This window comes from Amblyraja radiata, chromosome 26 (assembly GCF_010909765.2).
Source record: "Amblyraja radiata isolate CabotCenter1 chromosome 26, sAmbRad1.1.pri, whole genome shotgun sequence".
NCBI lineage: Eukaryota > Metazoa > Chordata > Chondrichthyes > Rajiformes > Rajidae > Amblyraja > Amblyraja radiata.
Window position 1 is genome coordinate 1,235,125 of NC_045981.1, and position 19,280 is coordinate 1,254,404.

At 42.2% G+C, this 19,280-nt stretch overlaps 1 protein-coding gene across 7 annotated transcripts in view; it reads right to left on the minus strand.

The window, feature by feature from the left end:
* Positions 1-19,280, minus strand: part of arhgap44 (Rho GTPase activating protein 44) — a 188,205-nt gene that overhangs the window by 43,295 nt on the left and 125,630 nt on the right. For all 7 annotated transcript variants that reach the window (XM_033044040.1, XM_033044037.1, XM_033044039.1 and 4 more), the window contains exons 7-10: positions 11,677-11,794; positions 5,872-5,940; positions 2,487-2,568; positions 267-394 (exon numbers count right to left, since the gene is read on the minus strand). In XM_033044040.1, coding sequence (XP_032899931.1) covers positions 267-394; positions 2,487-2,568; positions 5,872-5,940; positions 11,677-11,794 — 397 coding nt within the window. The remainder of the gene's footprint in view (positions 1-266; positions 395-2,486; positions 2,569-5,871; positions 5,941-11,676; positions 11,795-19,280) is intronic.

Sequence of the window (19,280 nt, forward strand, 5' to 3'; positions counted from 1 at the left end):
TCTATCTATCTATCTATCTATCTATCTATCTATCTATCTATCTATCTATCTATCTATCTATCTATCTATCTATCTATCTATCTATCTATCTATCTATCTATCTATCTATCTATCTATCTATCTATCTATCTATCTATCTATCTATCTATCTATCTATCTATCTATCTATCTATCTATCTATCTATCTATCTATCTATCTCAGCAACTCTACCGCTGCGCAACTGTGCCACCCTGAAAAGGATGGGTGAAAGAGAAAGGATAGATACCTCTTCCTGCATGCCACACTCCAGCAACATTGTCACACAGGCCTCGACAGCAAATGCAATTTCTCGTCCACTTATAGCCAGATGTTCTTCCAGTGGTTTGCCGAAGGATGGCTTTTCTATCCAAGCCTCTTTGGTAGGAAATAAAAATTGTAAATATTTCCCGACATTAGCAGAAGGTTTTCACATTGCCTATTAACAAATGAATTACTCTGAAAAGATTAGAATTTCATTTTAGTTAAAACAACTGCTGTTAAGGCTTTGAAATTAATATTGATTCTGCTTTGAGCTTCACAGAAAGCACATACAAAGGCGTTATATAAAGGGAACAATTGGGAAGGCCTGGTCTAAAACTAGAAGCAAAGCTGGAGCAGTTGCTGCCTCACAGCGCCACAGACCCGGATTCAATCCTGACCTCGCGCCTGGTCTGTGTGGAGTTTGCATGTTCTCCCTGTGATCATGTGCGTTTCGTCCAGGAGCTCCGGGTTCCGCCCACGTCCTAATGATGCGGGTCTATATGTTAATTGGCCTCTGCAAACTGCCCCTAGTGTGCAAGGAGTGGATGAGAAAGTGGGGTAACATAGGTGGTCGATGGTTGGCATGGACTCGGTGGGCCGAAGGGCCTGTTTCCATGCTATATCTCTAAACTAAACTAAACCTATGGGAATAGTCTCAGGATAAGGAATCGGGCATTAAGGCTGGGATGAGGAGAATATTTTGATGCAGAGAATTGTAAAGCTTGGAAGTTCTTCACTGTGGGAGATATCAATACATCTTTGGATGCTAAATGAATCTGTGGCCATGTGGATCATTTGGGGAAAGTGAAAGAATTCCATCAGGTGGGATCCCTTTGAAGGGTGCAGAAGATTCAAGGTGCTGTATGGCTTATTCTTGAGTTTCATCGACTTCATATTACTATGCAAGGTTATGCCCAACACTTATAAACATAAGTCCACTCATTAAGGTGACCAATCCAAATGCTGGACATTGAGAGAACAAGCAACTGAAATTGAACCTTGTAAAAATAGTTCCCTCGTTTTTGGTTTTAGAGGGAGGACTAACTGTGGAATGACATTTTTATTGTTGCTGAAGGCAAGTTGATTGAATGAGTGATTGAAAAATGCAGCATTGAAACAGGTCCTTCAGCCCACTGAGTCCATGCTGACCATCGATCACCCGTTCACCCCATTCTATGTTTTATCACTTATTCCCTACAGACTGGGGACAATTTTATTGAGGCAAATTTACTCATGAACCTGCCTTTCTTTGGGATTGGGGAGGAAAAAGGAGGAATCGGAGGAAACTCGTGTGGTTATAGGGAGAACGTACACACTCGACACAGACAGACAGCACTTCAGGTCAGGATCGAACCCGGGACACTGGCGCTGCAAGGCAGCAGCTCCACCAACTGGATTAAGCCGGCCAAAATAAGATCGGGAAAGCCCATAGTAACCAAACCCAAGATGACTGCTTCATCTTTAGAAAGAACTTCTACAGATTGATCTTCCTAGCTTCCTACAAATATGAACCTTGCTAACCGAATGCATCATTATGAATTTTCAATCATTCTAGACCTGCCAAAGAAAGTCATTTTGTACATACTTTGTTGAATATCATAAAGTTACCTATTTCATTGCTACTGCTATAACAGCTTCATGACAAAATAATGTTGCCAGCCTTCACAGTAGGATACAGGTACAATACTGCCTCCAATATTTTCTCTATTACCAAAAGCAAAAGCACTTTGGTGGTTTCTTGAGATAGACACAAAAAGCTGGAGTAACTCAGTGGGTCAGGCAGCATCTCTGGAGAGAAGGAATGGGTGACGTTTCAGGTTGAGACCCTTCTTCGGACTGGTTATGGATAAGGGAAACGAGAGATATAGACGGTGATGTGGGGAGATAAAGAACAATGAATGCAAAAAGGTAACGATAATACAGGAAACAGGCCATTGTTAGCTGTTTGCTGGGTGAAAACGAGAAGCTGGTGCAACTTGGGTGAGGGAAGGATAGAGGGAGAGGGAATGCCGGGAATATCTGAAGTTAGAGAAATCAACAATCATTCCGCTGGGCTGTAAGCTGCCCAAGCGAAATATGAGTTGCTCTTCCTCCAATTTGCATTTAGCCTCACTCTGACAATGGAGGAGACCTAGGACAGAAAGGTCTGTGTGGGAATGGGAAGGAGGCTTAAAGTGTTTAGCAACCGGGAGATCAGAGATCTTACCTTGTTGAGCTTTAATTTGAGGCAGTATACTCTGTAAAAGCACTAATGACTTCTTGTGATACTCCGCTTGCACTTCTATTAGCTGGGAAAAACACAGTTCATCATAAATTTACATACAGAAGATAATAAATCATTCACCAAAGTGAGTTCATCCAATTTCACACTTAGCGACAAAGCAAAACTGAATTCTGCTGGAATCTGCTGAATTCAAGCTGAAAAGAACTGGCTCAAAAATATCAATGACTAAGAAAGGTTAACAGCTGAAAGTACACTTTGGTTTTAAGTCACAAAGTTCACAGAATTAAAGATGGATCTATTTAAAATATTAAAAATATGCTAAGGGATTTGACAATGTAGGAAAAGTTATGAAAGATGAATTCCTCTACTAAGTGAATAATTTTACTATTTAGCTGGGTTAACTAGGATTAGAATCAGGAAGGACTTATTCAATGAAAGTGTATTGGAATTCTTTCATCCAAATTACTATGGCTTCTTGACATCTCCAAGATGACTAGATTTTTGTTCAGTTCAATATGCATAAATTGGTAAGATAGATTTGATGTGAAGATTAGCGGAACTAAGCGAATAGCAGAACCGCATTAAGACGCAACGTTCCAATATGGTCCAGTTACAATTTTTTTGAAATGTAAGAGGGTAGATGCTATTTTTTTTAAATATATAAGTTGGGAAGTATCAATTATTGGCCTTGCAGAAATATACTTCACAAAGAGTTTGCTACATTGGAAGAAAATAGTCAATGTAACAATAGTTTTAAATCACAGTTCTTAAGACAATACACAATAAAGGAATTTGAAATATTGCTTTTTTTGGAAAAATCTTACCTCAGAGGCAATTATTTTTTCGATATGAAGACCACCAATATTTTCAAATATAAGCAACTTAATATATACATTAAAATTGATGAAACTTTTAACTAGTATGTTCAGGAGGGGTGAGTCAGAATCAGTATTACAATTCGTTGAACAGTAAATTGAGATGCAATTCAAATAAAAAAAATCTTCCAAAAAGTTAACTCCAATATAGACAATTTTACTCCCAAAACGTAACATGACAAATTGCTTTTTATAAGTTTGGCATCGCCACTGCTCCTACAAGTGGACTGCACATCTCAACCATCAACCACTGCCCTATGTCTATTCATACAAAATGTCATTCAGCACCTGAGCAATGAAACTGTGGGCTGGCTGTGTGTGCATTAAATGGTAAACTTACAGGTGTGCTCATTGCTATAAGCCTGTTGGTTATTGTCTTATACAAAGTCAATGTCAAAGCAGGTTGCCATGTGTTATTCGAGGGACAAAGTATATTGTCATATTTTAAAATGATATCCTCCTGTATCATAAATAATAAAACAGGACACATTGTACCCCGTAGTCGGCTAAATGCAATTCTCTGATTTCAAGTCCATTGAGGGCGGTAAAACTGAACTTAAAAACAGGAAATTCGTGCTTTCTGGCTCTGTTTTATTTTTGCCATATCTGTATTTCTGCGGACTGTCATGTGTCTTTACTGAATGGTATCAGAAAATCCATCAGATTGAATCCAAACCTGCTATTGCACCCCAGAAGGATAAACATAAGGCAAGTCCAGCTGAATTATGGCATAAGTTATACACAGTGCTGGAATGTCATCAGCAATCACCAGTATCTCAGACTTGAAGGGTATGTGGAAAGCAGCATTTTGGACATGTACAGTGCCCTGCGTAATGTTTGGGACAAAGACCCATCATTTATTTATTTGCCTCTGAACTTTAAAGATGCAGCATTAATTCAAGCCAGCCTTGTTATCATACTTAGATCACTTAGCTGAACACAAAGCAAATCAGCGGGCCTGGCAGCATCTGTGGACAGCATGGACCATCAGGATCCTTCTTCACTCTTTGTCACAGCATGCCTTCTTCAGATGCTGCCGGGCCCACTGTGTCACTCCAGCACTGTGTGTTTTGCTCACAATTCCTGCATCTGCAATTTCTTGTCCCTCTACTCACCTGCAGACTTTAGACTTTAGAGATACAGCATGGAAACGGGCCCTTTGGTCCCTTGAATCCGCGCCGACCAACAATCACCCCATACACTTGTCCTATCCCACCCATTAGGAATAATTTACAAAAAACAATTATGCTACAAACCTGCATGTCTTTGGAATGTGGGAGGTAATCGGAGCACTCGGTGGTCACAGGGAGGACGTACAAACTCCGCACCGACCCGTGGTCAGGATCAGACCCGGGTCTCTGGCGCTGTAAGACAGCAACTCTACCGCTGCACCACAGTGGGTGGTTTGGTTACATTCTGTCTTTTTGGTTGGTATAAGGGTGAAAATACGTTTTACTTTGCTGATATGCAATGATTAAACTGAAGATTAATAACTATTAGTATAACATGTACGTATATGCAGAAACATATACCATCCCTGTACATAATCTATCAGCGTGTAGAATTATTTGTTCAAGAACACATCTGCCCAACAACTATCAGGCTCTTGAACCCTACAAACACTAACTAAACTATGAAACTGTCTCGGTTGTGCTGAGAACTTTGGACTTTTTGCAATAATATTGTTTTAATTTATTACATTTTGTTTGGTTATTGTGTTATCTGTGAGTGCTGTGTTTACAAGCCTGAAACGATGCTGAAATTAAGAATTTAATTGTTCCGTTTTTGGTACAAATGGAAATTAAACACTCTGGAGTCTTGAGTGGTTATTGCAGAATAGCAGAGATAAGATCTATGAGGCCTATCAGGAGATGAGTGTTGTTCTTGTAGACTTTTCCTAGATGTTTAGGCAAAGATGACTTCAATGGCCTTTGTCACTTGGATTCCACTAGTGAGCTTGCATTGTGATAGAATATTAACCTGACAGTGTCTAATAATCAGAAGTTATCTAATCAAGAACAATAAACCACTGTATTTTAACACAATACCAGAGACACACTTAAGGCTTTTCCACACACAGAGGACTAGCTGCAACACACAGACAAGGTGAGAAGGTTGTGTTGATCTAACATGGGTTTGCTCTTTGAAGAATGTCTAACATGGAGTTACTTGGCTGCACCAGGTAGATGACCCAGAGATAATAATTCATTGGAACACATGAACAATTCCACATTACCAAAGTAGCTTCACAGAAACAGACACAGAAATGAAGAGAAGTAAAACACTTAAACTTGCAACAACAGGTTCTCATATACCCAGTGCTCTAATGGCAGTGTCATTATGGTCGCTAAGTTAATGAGTGAATTAAAAAATCATATGGAGCATTCCAGCCTGGTAATTCATTGAGGAGACTGACTCCGATCTGCTTTAAGCTTTCACATTTATTATTTTGCTTTTTATTGCAATAATCCTTATATTTCTATTGTACTCACTGTCTGAAAATAATTTGCATAGTCTATTTCTTTGGCCACAAAATTGTACATGTCCGCTGCCAGCTGATCCTGCATTTGACAAAAAAATGGAAAAATGTTAGTGATTACACAACAATGAAGATGCTCCAGATTAGATCAGCCTTGTTTTTTGGAATGAAAGTGTGCTGCACTTTGAACAATTTAGGGGGAGGTGCGTGTTATAAATAGCGTTGTCACTTCAAGTTTGATCATATTTCATTATCCTATCCAAGTTCAGGTTTACTATTATGATGAAGGTAGACACAAAGTGCTGGAGTAACTCAGCGGGTCAGGCAGCATCTCTGGAGGAATAGAATAGGTGATGTTTCGAGGCAGACCTGAAGAAGGGTTCCAACACGAAACGTCACTTATTCTTTTTCTCCAGAGATGCTGCCTGACCCGTGGAGTTGCTCCAGCATTCTGTGTCTACCTTTGGTATAAACCAGCATCTGCAGCTCTTTCCTGCACATACTGACTGTTATGATGTATCAGAGGTATTTGCTTCATATCTTTGAGCGCCCATCTTAAATGTGCCCAAATGTAAATGTTCTGGGTGAATTATTTCCAACTGGTTGCCCACTCTCCAGGCAACAGAAACAAAGACAGCTGTGTGTGAGAGAGATCGTGTCCCTAAGGTTATTATGAAAATAATCATCTTTGGCTGTGTTCATTGAACTGGTAATGCCACTGTTTAAATTCCCCTCTATGAAACAACTCTGCAAGATTCCAGTTTTGTAGAGTTAGTTACATTGCTCTCTTTTTCCATTTACTGCCACCACAGGGTGACCCAAACCTGGTCGATTGTGAATGTTATAATACATTCATCTAGCTTTTCTTCAAACGTTTGTTTACACAGAGGGTGACTGGAGCACGCTGCCTGAGGAGGTGGTGCAGACAGATATGAGAGTGGCATTTAAGAGACTTTTAGAATTAAGATACTTTTCGATCGGCACTTGGATATGCAAGGAAAGGACCACTATATCATATGCAGGCAGATGAGATTAGTTTATCTTGGCATCATGTCCGGCACAGACATTGTGGGCTGAAGGGCCTGTTCCAGTGCTATACTGTTCTACTCTCTACGTTCAATTGTATCACATGAAGAGGAACAAGTTACATATCGTCAATATAAAGATGGACTATACTTGAATCAATGGGATGCTGATGGTATGGATATGGATTTGTACAGGCGGATAAGAGTTGGTCTTGGCATCAAGTTCGGCACAGACATTGTTGGCTGAAGGGCCTTTTCCTATGCTGTTCTGTTCTATATTCTAATGTAATACTATTGGAAGAACAGTCTGTATTAATATACAGTAAATAGCTTAACTTGGGGATATAGTGAATCTAGAGCATTTATTAAAATAAAATTTCAACAGCATACCTTTGCAGATTATATATACAGTGTTTTATGTACTCACATTGAAGCTTGTGAGACATAGTCACTTTTGGGAGATTTTAAACATTTCATACACTCTCTCTTGGGGGATTGCAGCTGTTATGTGAAGCAACAGTAATATTGCTACTAATTTTCATTCTCTGGTCTGTCGGAAAATTGGGAGCAAAAAGAAAAACTATAATCCTGTTTTTGTAGACTAGCACTATTATTTAGAAAAGATATTGGATGTCTGTGCTTTTATTGATTTATTGAATGTATCGATACAGGATAAAGCAGTTAAGATCCAAATTTAGTTGACACTGGGGTCTTGACTGATTGTGGCTAAGACACACAAAACAGTACAGGAGCCAAACCGGACATAACATGGTACAAACAAAAATATTTACCATTTCTAATCTTTACTATTATCAGAGTAAATTCCCCCAAACTTGGAAGAGGCCCTTGGTCAATTATAAATGATGCACTATTGTATTTAATTGGCAATAACTACTGGTAAGTGAAAAAAAAAAACTGTTTATAGAGCAAAACAAACTAAGTGCTGGAACAACTCAAGTGGTCAGTCAACATTAGTGGAGGGAATGGACAACGTTTTGTGTCTGGGCCCTTCTTGAGACTAATCGGTCTGATAAAGGCTTCCAACCCAAACATTGTTCGTTCATTCCCTCTACAGATGCTGCCTGACCCGCCGAATTCCTCCAGCACTTTGTTTTTGCTCAAGATTTAAGTATCTGCAGTTTCTTGTGTCTCTAAATAATGTATCTGTAGGGTTCAGCTTTTCACTTAAATCTGCAATTCTACACCGTTAATAATCATTGTTGGTGGAGGCAGACATTGATGATAAAATTCAGCATCATCTTCAATCTGCCATCAGCGTTTTTGGTTCATTGAGGAAAAATATACTTGAAGTTAAAGACCACAGATCTTGGTCTACCAAACAGCAGTGATCCTAACAAGGTCTTGTGCACTACAATCAAACAGCAGCACAGAGCAGATGAACAATACAACCAGTGTTATCCTTGCAAAACCCTCCAAACTCTGGAGGACCAAGTGAATCAACATTAAGGTCAAGATCCTCAGTGAGAGTTTATTTACATCCAACCAGGCACATTGGGCAGGTCATGCTGTTCACCATCACAGCACCAGCCTCTCAAAACAGACACCTTATTCTGAGCTCTGTCATGGGAAGAGATACACGGATAGACAGAGGACAAGGTGTGGCTAAAGATGTATCGAAAGCCTCCATGAAGAAATACAACATCCCCCCACCGACTCCTGGCAATCTCAGGCGCAAGACTGTACAAGGTGGAGAGGGAGCACTGGGCATGGTGTTCAAGGTCAGGAGCGCATGGAAGACTTATGCAGGTAGCGGGAAGGGGCACATCACCTCACAGGCTACCCACTGCCCATTCCATCAGCCACCACCTGCCTCATCTCCGTCCCCACACTGGCCACATGGGCCACCATAAACGATATGTGTGTAGAATCAAGTCATTCTCAACCCAGTGGACCTATCCCAGAAGATGGAATAGAACATCTCTTCACAATGAAGTATGCTATTTGCACAAAATAACACATTTCATATTTGTCTTGAAAATACTTAACGCCATGCCAAGCCAATTGATACATTCATTAAAAAACTCATAACATTCTGATTCTTTCGTCCTGTGCATTTGGTCATAAGTCATAAAAAAAAATGAAGATTGACCAAATTATTGTAACTGAAGATGAGGCAAAATCTGTATAATTGGTGCTGTCATTACTGATTTACACATGTCAATGAGTCATAGATACAGCACAGACACGGGCCCTTCGGCCCCTTGAGTCCACACTGACCAACAGCCACTCATTTATACCATCTACAAGAAGGGTCCCAACCCGAAAAGTCACCTATCCATGTTCTCCTGAGATGCTGCCTGGCCCGTTGGGGGGGGGGCGGGGGCCAAGGGGGGGGAGCGGGATCGGTGGGGCAGGGTGTGGGGGAGGGGAGGGGGAGGGAGGATGTGGGAGGGGGAGAGGGGTGTGTGGGTGGTGGGGAAGGGGGGTGTGTGTGGGAGGGAGGGGTGTGTGGCTGGAGCTGTTTGTGGGGGAGGGGGTGTGTGGGGAGGAGGTTTCATTTGCAATACAGCCAAGTGCAACGTTTAATTTGCAATACAGACCAGAACTTGCTGGCAGAGGTGAACGGCCCACAGTTGCCACAGATGCATGCAGACGGTCTCAACGTACCTACAGTGGAAACTACAGTGCCAAATTATTGTGGTCATTGATCTTCAGTGGCCACAGCCCTGCTTAGTGACAAAGCTTGCAGTGTAAATGCTTTGTGTAACTGCAGATGCTGGTTTACACCAAAGATAGACACACAATACTGGAGTAACTCAGCGAGACAGGCAGCATCTCTGGGTAGAAGGTCTGGGTGACGTTTCAGGTCCAGACCCTTCTAAATGCTTTCGTCTGATATGACTAAATCTGGACCCCTCCATGAAACAGTTGAAGAAACACACTGCCAACCAGTGAAGCCTTGCTCCCTGGCCTTGTCAGCTGACCAATCCCCCAAATAAATCTGGACAGTTTTTTTCTCAATTTCTGGCATTCAGAAAAATTGATAAATATTAAAAAAACGATTAAAACAATCAAAAAATTTTGAACACTAAAAATGCAGAAAAAAATAAACTGAATTTAAACGTTAAATCACGTGGGAACACAAAATCACTATGCAGCATGTAATTAAACTCAATTAATCCAACATATGTACAGTTACTAGTCTTTACCTTGCTCTGCTGCAGATATGCCTCACCAATCAAAAATATGGAAATGCTGTTCTTGTTCCAAGTCTAACAGTGCAGGTATTTGGGGCAAGTTCATAAGGTCATGAGTTACAGGAGCAGAATTAGACCATTCGGCCCATCGAGTCTACTCCGCCATTCAATCGTGGCTGATGTACCTTACCCTCTCAACCGCATTCTCCTGCCTTCTCCCCATAACCCCTGACACCAGTTATCTAGCATTTGTGATAAGGAATTGCTACAACTTTGCTTTCTGCCAGGGGTTCCTGCTGAATGCAGTCAGGAAACCACGGGCGAGGTACAGGGAACAAGTTCGCCACTTCCGCATGTGCATGCATGCACGTGCTGCATTCGTAAACTTGCTGCCATCCACAAGGAGATTTGTCAAATGTTCCACTTAGCAATTCCCTCTCAAATCTGGTCTAATTTTCTTTGGACATACAGCATGGAAACAGGCCCTTCCACCCATCGAGTCCATGCTGCACCTGCAGTTCTTTGTTTAGTTTAAAGATACTGCAGGGAAAAGAAGCCCTGTGGCCGACTGAGTCCACACTGACCATCGATCACCCGTTCACCCGAGTCCTATGCTATCTAACTTTCCTAATCCCTGCACACTAGGAATAATTTACAGAGTCCAATTAACTAACACTGTGAGGCAGCAGATCTATTAGTAGTGTCAATGTGTTGCCCAATTCCTCAATATGCAGACAGTTGTGTCAGTCAGTCACACTAAAATCATCTGAGCACTTCTTAATTTTGATTCAGATTATCATTCATTGTGGAAACCAGGTAACACTTTAGAAAAACAATGTTGTTTTAATTTCATTAAATATAGGATTATTTTCTCATCTGAACTTTATCCTGATCCACATTCAATAATTCCCACTAAACAGCAGAGATGTGCAGTGCCATGAGGGGAGATATTTGCTACACTCTGATCCTCTGTTCCAGTGTCCACCAATTCTCTATTCTCACAGAAAAATCTATCATCGAGTCATGCAGCAGGGAACAGTCCCTTTGGCCCAACTTGTCCATGCCGACCAAGATGCCATGTCTAAGCTAGTCTCATTTGCCCTGTGTTTGGCACATATCCCTCGAAACCTTTCCTATCCATTTACTGTCTTTTAAACATGTTGTGTACTTGAGCTTCTAGACACTGTCAAAACCTGCTTTGGCCCACCTGTACAATGTTTAGTTTAGTTTATAAAGATACAGCACGGAAACAGGCCCTTCGGCCCACCGCACCGACCAGCCATCCCTGCACATTAACACTATCCTACACACACTTGGGACAATTTACATTTATACCAAGCCAATTGACCTGCAAACCTGTACGTCTTTGGTGTGTTGGAGGAAACCGAAGATCTCGGAGAAAACCCAGGCGGAGAATGTACAAACTCCGTAGAGACAGCACCGTTAGCTGGGATCGAACCCGGGTCTCTGGCGCTGTAAAGGCTGCAAGGCAGCAACTCTACCGTTGCGCCACCGTGCCCCAAATATGAACACTGTGGAATTTGAGTCAAGAGTCATTGAGTTGGTTAGTGATTGAAACCGTGCGTGTGTGTGTTACAGTGTAGGAACGTATCATAGTCCAGTAATAGCCGGTACCCTGCAGATCTCCACCCGGTTCGCTGCTTCCTCCATTTCTTCCCTGAGCGCGTCGGCCTTGGCACCAGACGACTGCAGGTTGCTCGACAACCCTGACGACTTCGACGACTGCTGCCACCTGGTTGGTTGAAGCAAAGGGACTGTGACAACCTTCAATTTATTTCAAATAAATAAAACAAATGGCACGGACATCATTAAAACTTTTTTATGATCAGTGTAACTCAGTGAAGATGAGACAAAAGTCGTCAAGAGTGTTTAATTACACTATATGACGAAACGGGACAATAATATTTTTACTTCCAGCAGCGGAACAGGTCGGCAAACAGTATGCGGACCCCACAAACCCCACTCTGACACTCAGCACAGGAGCTCCACAAGGCTGAGTCCCCTCCTCTACTCCCTCTATACCTATTACTGCAGATGACTCGACAGTGGAGGGCAAAGATCCTATAGCGGAGCAAGATAGACCACTCCTGCTAAATACAATGGGCTGACGTGTAGTACACAACGGAATGGAACGTGGGCCTTTTTTTCATCCATTTCCGTAACCGGACCCGATCCGAATCGCAGTGTAATCAACATTGCGGGGGAACAGTTTGTGTTAATAAATTTAAATTCTGAAAATGAGGGGAAGATTTTTACCAAATAACTTGTATTTTTACGAGGATGTTTCCGTAACTGGCTTCCGTCTCCGCACTAGTTATCCTATGAGATCTTTGGTGCGGAGACGGAAGCCGGTTACGGAAATGGGGCCTTAAATTACCCATGAATCTGCCCATGACCGTACTACGTCCTTTTCGTCGAGTGGACTATCCTGCTCGCTATAGGATCTTTGGTGGCGGGGCTGATGAGTCAGTTTACAGGGAGGAGGTATTGAGGTTAATAGGCTGGTGCTCAGAGAACAACTTAGCACTCAATACAAAATAGACAAAAGAGCTCATCATTGTCTTCAGGAAGAAGAGGGTGACCATCCCCCACTGAACATAAATGGAGGAAGAGCGGACAGAGTCTCCAGTTTCTGGTTCCTGGGCACCCACATCTCAGCAGATCTCAGGTGGTCAACTAACACAAACTCCCTGGTAAAGAAGGCACAACAATGACTTTACTTCCTAAGATCACTCAGGAAAGTCAACTTGCCACAACAACTGCTAGTGTCATTCTACCGTTGCTCCATAGGGAGTGTCCTGACACATGGCATCCAGGTGTGGTACGGCAACAGTTCTGCGGCTGACAAGAAGGTTCTGCAGAGAGTCATCAATACAGCCCAGAAGATCACCAACACACACCTGCCTGCCCTGGTAGAGATCTATAGCTCTTGTTGCTTGCGGAAGGCATCACATGCTAAAGGACTCATCTCATCCCGCAACATCACTTGTTTGCCCTTCTGCCCGCAGGAAAGCATTACAGGTCCATCAAATCACACACCACAAGATTAACAAACAGTTTCTAACCCAAGGCCATCACCACTCCAGGAAGGATTCCAGGAAGTTTGTGTAGAACACAAAGTGCTGGAGTAACTCAGTGGGTCCGGCAGCATCACTGGAGGACAAGGACAGGAGACATTTTGGTCCAAAGGATACCGACCCAAAACGTTGCTTATCTATATCCTCCAGAGATGCTGCCTGAACCGCTCAAATACTCCATCACTTTGTGTTCTATACGCATCCAGTACTGTTCTTGTGACTATACATGCCAGCACAGTTAACCGGCACCTCTAAAAGCCTAATCATACATTAGATACTGGTGCAGCGGTAGACACGCCAGGGACCCAGGTTTAATCCTGATTCCTTTGTACGGACTTTGTACGTTCTCCCTGTGGACTGCGTGGGTTTTCTTCAGGAGCTCCGGTTCCCTCTCACACTCCAATGATGAACAGTTTTGTAGGTTAATTGTAAATTGTCCCCAGTGTGTGTGTGGGATAGTGTTAGTGTGCGGGGACCGCTGGTCGGCACGGACCCGGTAGCCTGAAGGGCCTGTTTCCACGTTGTTTCTCCAAACTAAACTAAACCAACCAGTACTGAAAGAAGCATAGTTACATACTGTACAGTTTCCTTTATCTTCACAGAGAGTTTTCTCTCTTGTTGGTGACCATTAATGTTTCGATGCTGACTGGAAAGGCCAAAGCCTTGCCTGAGTTTCCTGCTTCCATTGGCAAATAGAGCACAGCTGTTAGAGTCCTGGTTCATTAAAGTATGTCTGAACTAAGCTTGAAAATCCAACTGGTGTGTGGGCGATGCCTGCCTGGGCCAGCAGTGGACCTCCTCTTCCTTGTACTTCACACCAATTCCCCAAGCTGTGAGTCACTGGAACAGCTGCTCCACATGCCATTTACAACACAAACAGCTTTGCAGACCTCACTGTGTGGGCAATTTAAATTCCAAGAAGAGAGGATGATCTTGACCAACTCAAACTCAAACTTTTTTAGGGTTGGTAAAAACTGGATAAAGAAGATTCTCATTCTTGTAAATGCCAATAGGCAATAGACAACAGGTGCAGGAGTAGGCCATTTGGCCCTTCGAGCCAGCACCGCCATTTAATGTGATCATGGCTGATTATCCCCAATCAGTACCCCGTTCCTGCCTTCTCACCATATCCCCTGACTCCGCTATTTTTAAGAGCCCTATCTAGCCCTGAGCTTCTGTTAGTTCCTGTTTTAGATCACAGAACAGAACAGAACAGGACAGGACGTGCTCTTCAACCTGCAACGTCCATGATAAACATGATGCTGGGTCCATCTCCGCTGCCTGCTCGTGATCCGTATTCCTCCATTCCCTGCATATCCATGTACTTATCTGAAGTACATGGATATAACTAATATCCTCTAATCCAGGCAGCATTCTGGTAAACCTTTCTGCATCATCTCCAAATCCTCCACATTCTTCTTGTAATGAATAATGAACATTATAGTCACTTTGTCTTTTCTTAAAATTACTGTTGAGATAGCATCAAGAGTTGTAGTATGGTTCCTGGTTGGAGATTATGTTAGAAGGTGTGAGACACTAATGACTCCAGTGTTCCTGTTGCACATCTTCAGCTCTAATCTGCAGCCTCTGTTCCAAGCATCTGCCTATTAACACCCCGCCTCGCCTTTGGACTTCAGAGATACAGCGTGGAAAAAGGCCCTTCAGCCCACCGAGTCTGTGCCGACCAGCAATCACCCCGTACACTAGCCCTATCCTACACAGTCGGGATAATTGACCAATTTTATCGAACCCTGTTGACCTCAACCATGTACATCTTTGGAGTGTGGTAGGAAACTGGAGGAATATTGGGTGGCCTTTACACTGTTTCACTAACACTTTATTGGCAGAAGGTGGACATGAGGGTGGCGGGATGGTGGAAGGATTATCAGTGCAGGCCAGAGAGAGCCTCACATGCAGAAGATATTACTGTTTAACAGATAAAGCAGTCGATATGTAAGTAGACAATCAAGAGATTTTGGATTAAATCTGGTCACAGCCATTTGCAATGCTGTCCATACCTCAAGGCACCTGTGTTTGATCCTGATCTTGGGTGCTGTCTGTGCAACATTTGCACTTTCCCTCTATGTCTAGATTGTTTACCTCCAAGTGCACTGATTTCTTCCCCTAGTGCACAGATCATTATCGGATGTCAATTACCCTTTAAGGCAACAGGAATCAAATAGTAGTGGTTGGACATATATGAGGGGAATTAGTTACAGGTATGCAAGGAGTTAAGGAGAAGGGACGTGGGCCATATAGGAGTACTCTCCAGGGGGGTGACATGAACCAAATGAGTGGAAGGTGGCACAGTGGTGAATCTAAAACAGGTCCAATGACCCAGTTCGAATCCTGACCACTGGTGCTGTCCCTGTGACCTGCAAATTCCCTCCCATATCTCAAAGTCACGTGGATTAGTAGCTGGTCGGCCTTGGGCGTGTAGATGATTGGTAGAACTTGGGGAGAGAATTTTGGGAAGATAAAATGGGATTAATACATGATTATTGTAAATGCCCATTTCATGGTCAGCATGGTCAACTGAGCTGAAGAACCTGATTCGATAGCTTTGTGAATGGCTTCCTTCCATGAGATTATAATACCAGTTTGACGTGTAATCAGGGTAACAATTATAACTTTAACAAACATGCAAATAAAAAGCCAATACCAATAAAAGTGACCAAGAAACTACTTGTGTGTCAGATAATACAATCTGCTTCATTAGAGAAGCAGTTCATACTAATTTGGCTTGAGTTGCTTCACTATTAATAGATTGCCAAATGGGTTAGTGAAGTGCCTTTGCAAGAGTAACGAGGGTCCTGCAACAAATGCCAGCCTTGCTAGTGACTTACACATCCTGAGAAAGGAGAAAGTTCCCATTCTCACTCACTGACTTTACCCAATGTAATTAATCTCCCAAAGGAAAAACGCAGCAAACATCCAAAGAATGTAAAAGTCAACGACACATTCCCCCTGATACAGCAAAGTATCGGAGGAAAAGTAAACTCCTATGCTGTGATTCTAAACGCTGATTCAACAGATAGTTCTGTGGTCCCAATGGCAAACTCAACAACATTTTCTGGAAGTCATTAATCAGCACATTAGCCGTTGTTTAAGGAAGTCTCTACCACACATCTGGCAGCAACATCTGGCTTTCTTCCATAATCTGAGGGACATTTATTTGGCACTTAGGTTTTTAAATTCTTAAGTTATCTTTTAAACAAATTATGTCTAAATGCCTTTATGCAGATTTACTCCTGGTTAACATTGCCTCTCAGTCTGAGTATTGATAGACAGAACATTGATAATCCAATGACAGTCTGAACAAGGGTCACAACCAGAAACATAGTTTGACCATTGCCTCCACAGACGGGCCTGACCCACTGTGTTCCTCCAGCTCTTTGTGTTTTAGTCAAGCCTCTTTAAGCATTACGATAAAGCAACATTGATGAGTTCATAAGTTTATACGTTATAGAAGTAGAATGAGGCCATTCAGTCCATTAGGTCCATGCCGCCATTCAATCATGACTGGTCTACATTTCCCTCCCAAACCTAATCTCCTGCTTCTCCCCATAACCCCTGACTCCCGTACTTATCAGGAATTTGTTAATCTCCGCCTTAAAAATATCCATTCACTTGGTCTCCACAGTCTTCTGTGGCAATGAATTCCACAGATTCACCAGCCTCTCACTAAAGGGGCCCCATATCTGGAACTCCCTCCTCCAACTGATCCGCAATTCCGTGTCCCTCACCATCTTCCAGTCCCGCCTCAAGACCCATCTCTTCACCTCTGCCTATCCTTAGCCCCACGTCCCCCTCCCTTTTCATCTGTGCATTAATTGCCTCATATTGTGTTTTGAATTGTATTCTGTCTTTACTTTGTGTACTAGTCATGTCTCTACTATTTATTTCATTCTGCTTACATGTTTTTCCTCTACCTGCTAAATTTTTGTAAGGTGTCCTTGAGACTCTTGAAAGGCGCCCATAAATAAAATGTATTATTATTATTATTAAAACATTTGAAAGTGATATAATATGACTAGAGAGGCAAATTAAAATGATAGCACAAGTGAGCACCAGCAAGACTATGGTGCCACCATTGAACTCCCAGTGGCGTTTGGGAATGGAGCAGAGAGACAGATGGGGTGGGACGTGTGTGAGGTTTTGTATTTACTTTCAAGTGACTGTTTGATCACAAGTCGCCACACTCATATCACTCATTCCCATATCCCCATTAAATCTGTTTGCCAGATATCCCCCATTCAGCACTGTGAGTCTGAGTACCTTAACCATTCTTAGATTCACTTCATAAAATATATCTTAAAATAATAGTTTTTTGCGATTAGATAGATTAAGTATGATGAGATGATGTTCATACGTTTGTTTAATCTCTATCAGAAGTGTATTCATTCATCTGTTAATATGATTCACTTGGAAAAGCTCAATACATTGTTACTTATAAATTCTAGCCAAATGCATCGGTTCACCTTATTTCATGTACCCTAAACCTTGGAATCTTATCAAGGTTCTTGCTCCTTGATGTGAGTATTGCCTTTTCTAAATTAAACATTCCTTGGTGCCCCGACTACATTTGATTACATTGTACAAGCTTAATAGCATCATACTCAACTGCTCTCAATGTTATCTTGAGAAATGTTGATAAATTAAGGACTTTAAGTGAAAGCAAAATAGCCTCTTTATCGTGACCTTCATGCTATGCAATGTTCACTCGGTCCATATTCCATAGTGTCAGCTTTCAGTTTACCAATTTTTATTTCCACACACATTTTCATGATTCCCCCTTCAAAAAACACTATTTCCAAATACATACTTAAGTTAAGAAAGACGTGAAACGCTGGAGTAACTCAGCAGGTCAGGCGTAATCTATGGAGAAAATGGATAAATAGCGATTTGCGATGGTACCTTCCTCACACTGAGGAAGGATCCCGACTTGAAACATCACCTATTCCATTTTCTCCAGAGATACAGCCTGAGCCACTGATTTCCTCCAGCATTGTGTGTCTATCTTTGGCATAAACTAGCATCTGCAGTTCCTGGTTCAGTTGTCTGATAACATATGGGAAGAAACTGCCCCTAAATCTGGAGGTATGCGTTATCAAGTTTCTATAACTCTTGTGTGATGGGAGAGGAAAGAAGAAGGAGTGACCAGGTTGAGACCAGGCTTTGATAATGCTGGTGGCGTTGCCGAGGCAACGTGAAATGTAGATGGAGTCAATGGAAGGCAGGTTGGTTAGCATGATGGTCTGGGCTATGTCCACAACTCTCTGCTATTTCTTGGGGTCTTGGTTGGAGTTGTTTCCAAACCATGTTGTGGTGCATCCTGATTGAATGCTTTCTAAATTATCTAAATCATTAACTAAGCCTCGCTGTACGCTATCTCCCTCCCGAGACAGGTTGGTGGTATTTACCCCCAGTGTTCAGTAAGCTTCACTACATTGACATGGCAGATGGAGCTAGCTAGCTCTGGGAAGGAGTAACATGCTTCTTCTCCTCTGTACAGCAGATATCACATCACACCTTTCGAAATGTGCTCATGATTGCATTTTCAACAGTGGTCGTTTGAGACCGAAACCAAATATGACCTGGCCTCAAAATCATTAGGTTCAACTTGAATCTTGTTGGAAAAATGCATTTGGATTGAGTGGTTCGGCTGTTATGCTGTGTCAAAGTCATAACTTTCACTGCATTTTACACACTGGGCTGTGGAGCATTTGCATTGATGGTTGGACAATAGAAACTGACAGCTAGCTATTCCATCCTTAAAAATGGTAAATGGATGACTGCGTACAGACTGGTTTAAATATATATGAGAATTTAGAGTTTATGTTGTTTGGCTGATCAAGCACATTCTTCCAAGCAGACTTCCTGTGGCCACACAGTCACAATCTCCATCATCATCAACTGGGTTGTGATTTTGTTTCGTACATAATACACATAGGAAACCCTCTGTTCGTATCATTTAAACTTTAGACTTTAGAGATACAGCGTGGAAACAGGACGAGTCGGCACTGATCAGCGATCGCCCCATACACTAGCACTATCCTACTCACCAGGGACAATTTATTCTGGGGGTACGTCCGTGCCTGGGTGGGGTTAGAAAGGGACTGGATTACGGAAATGTCGGAG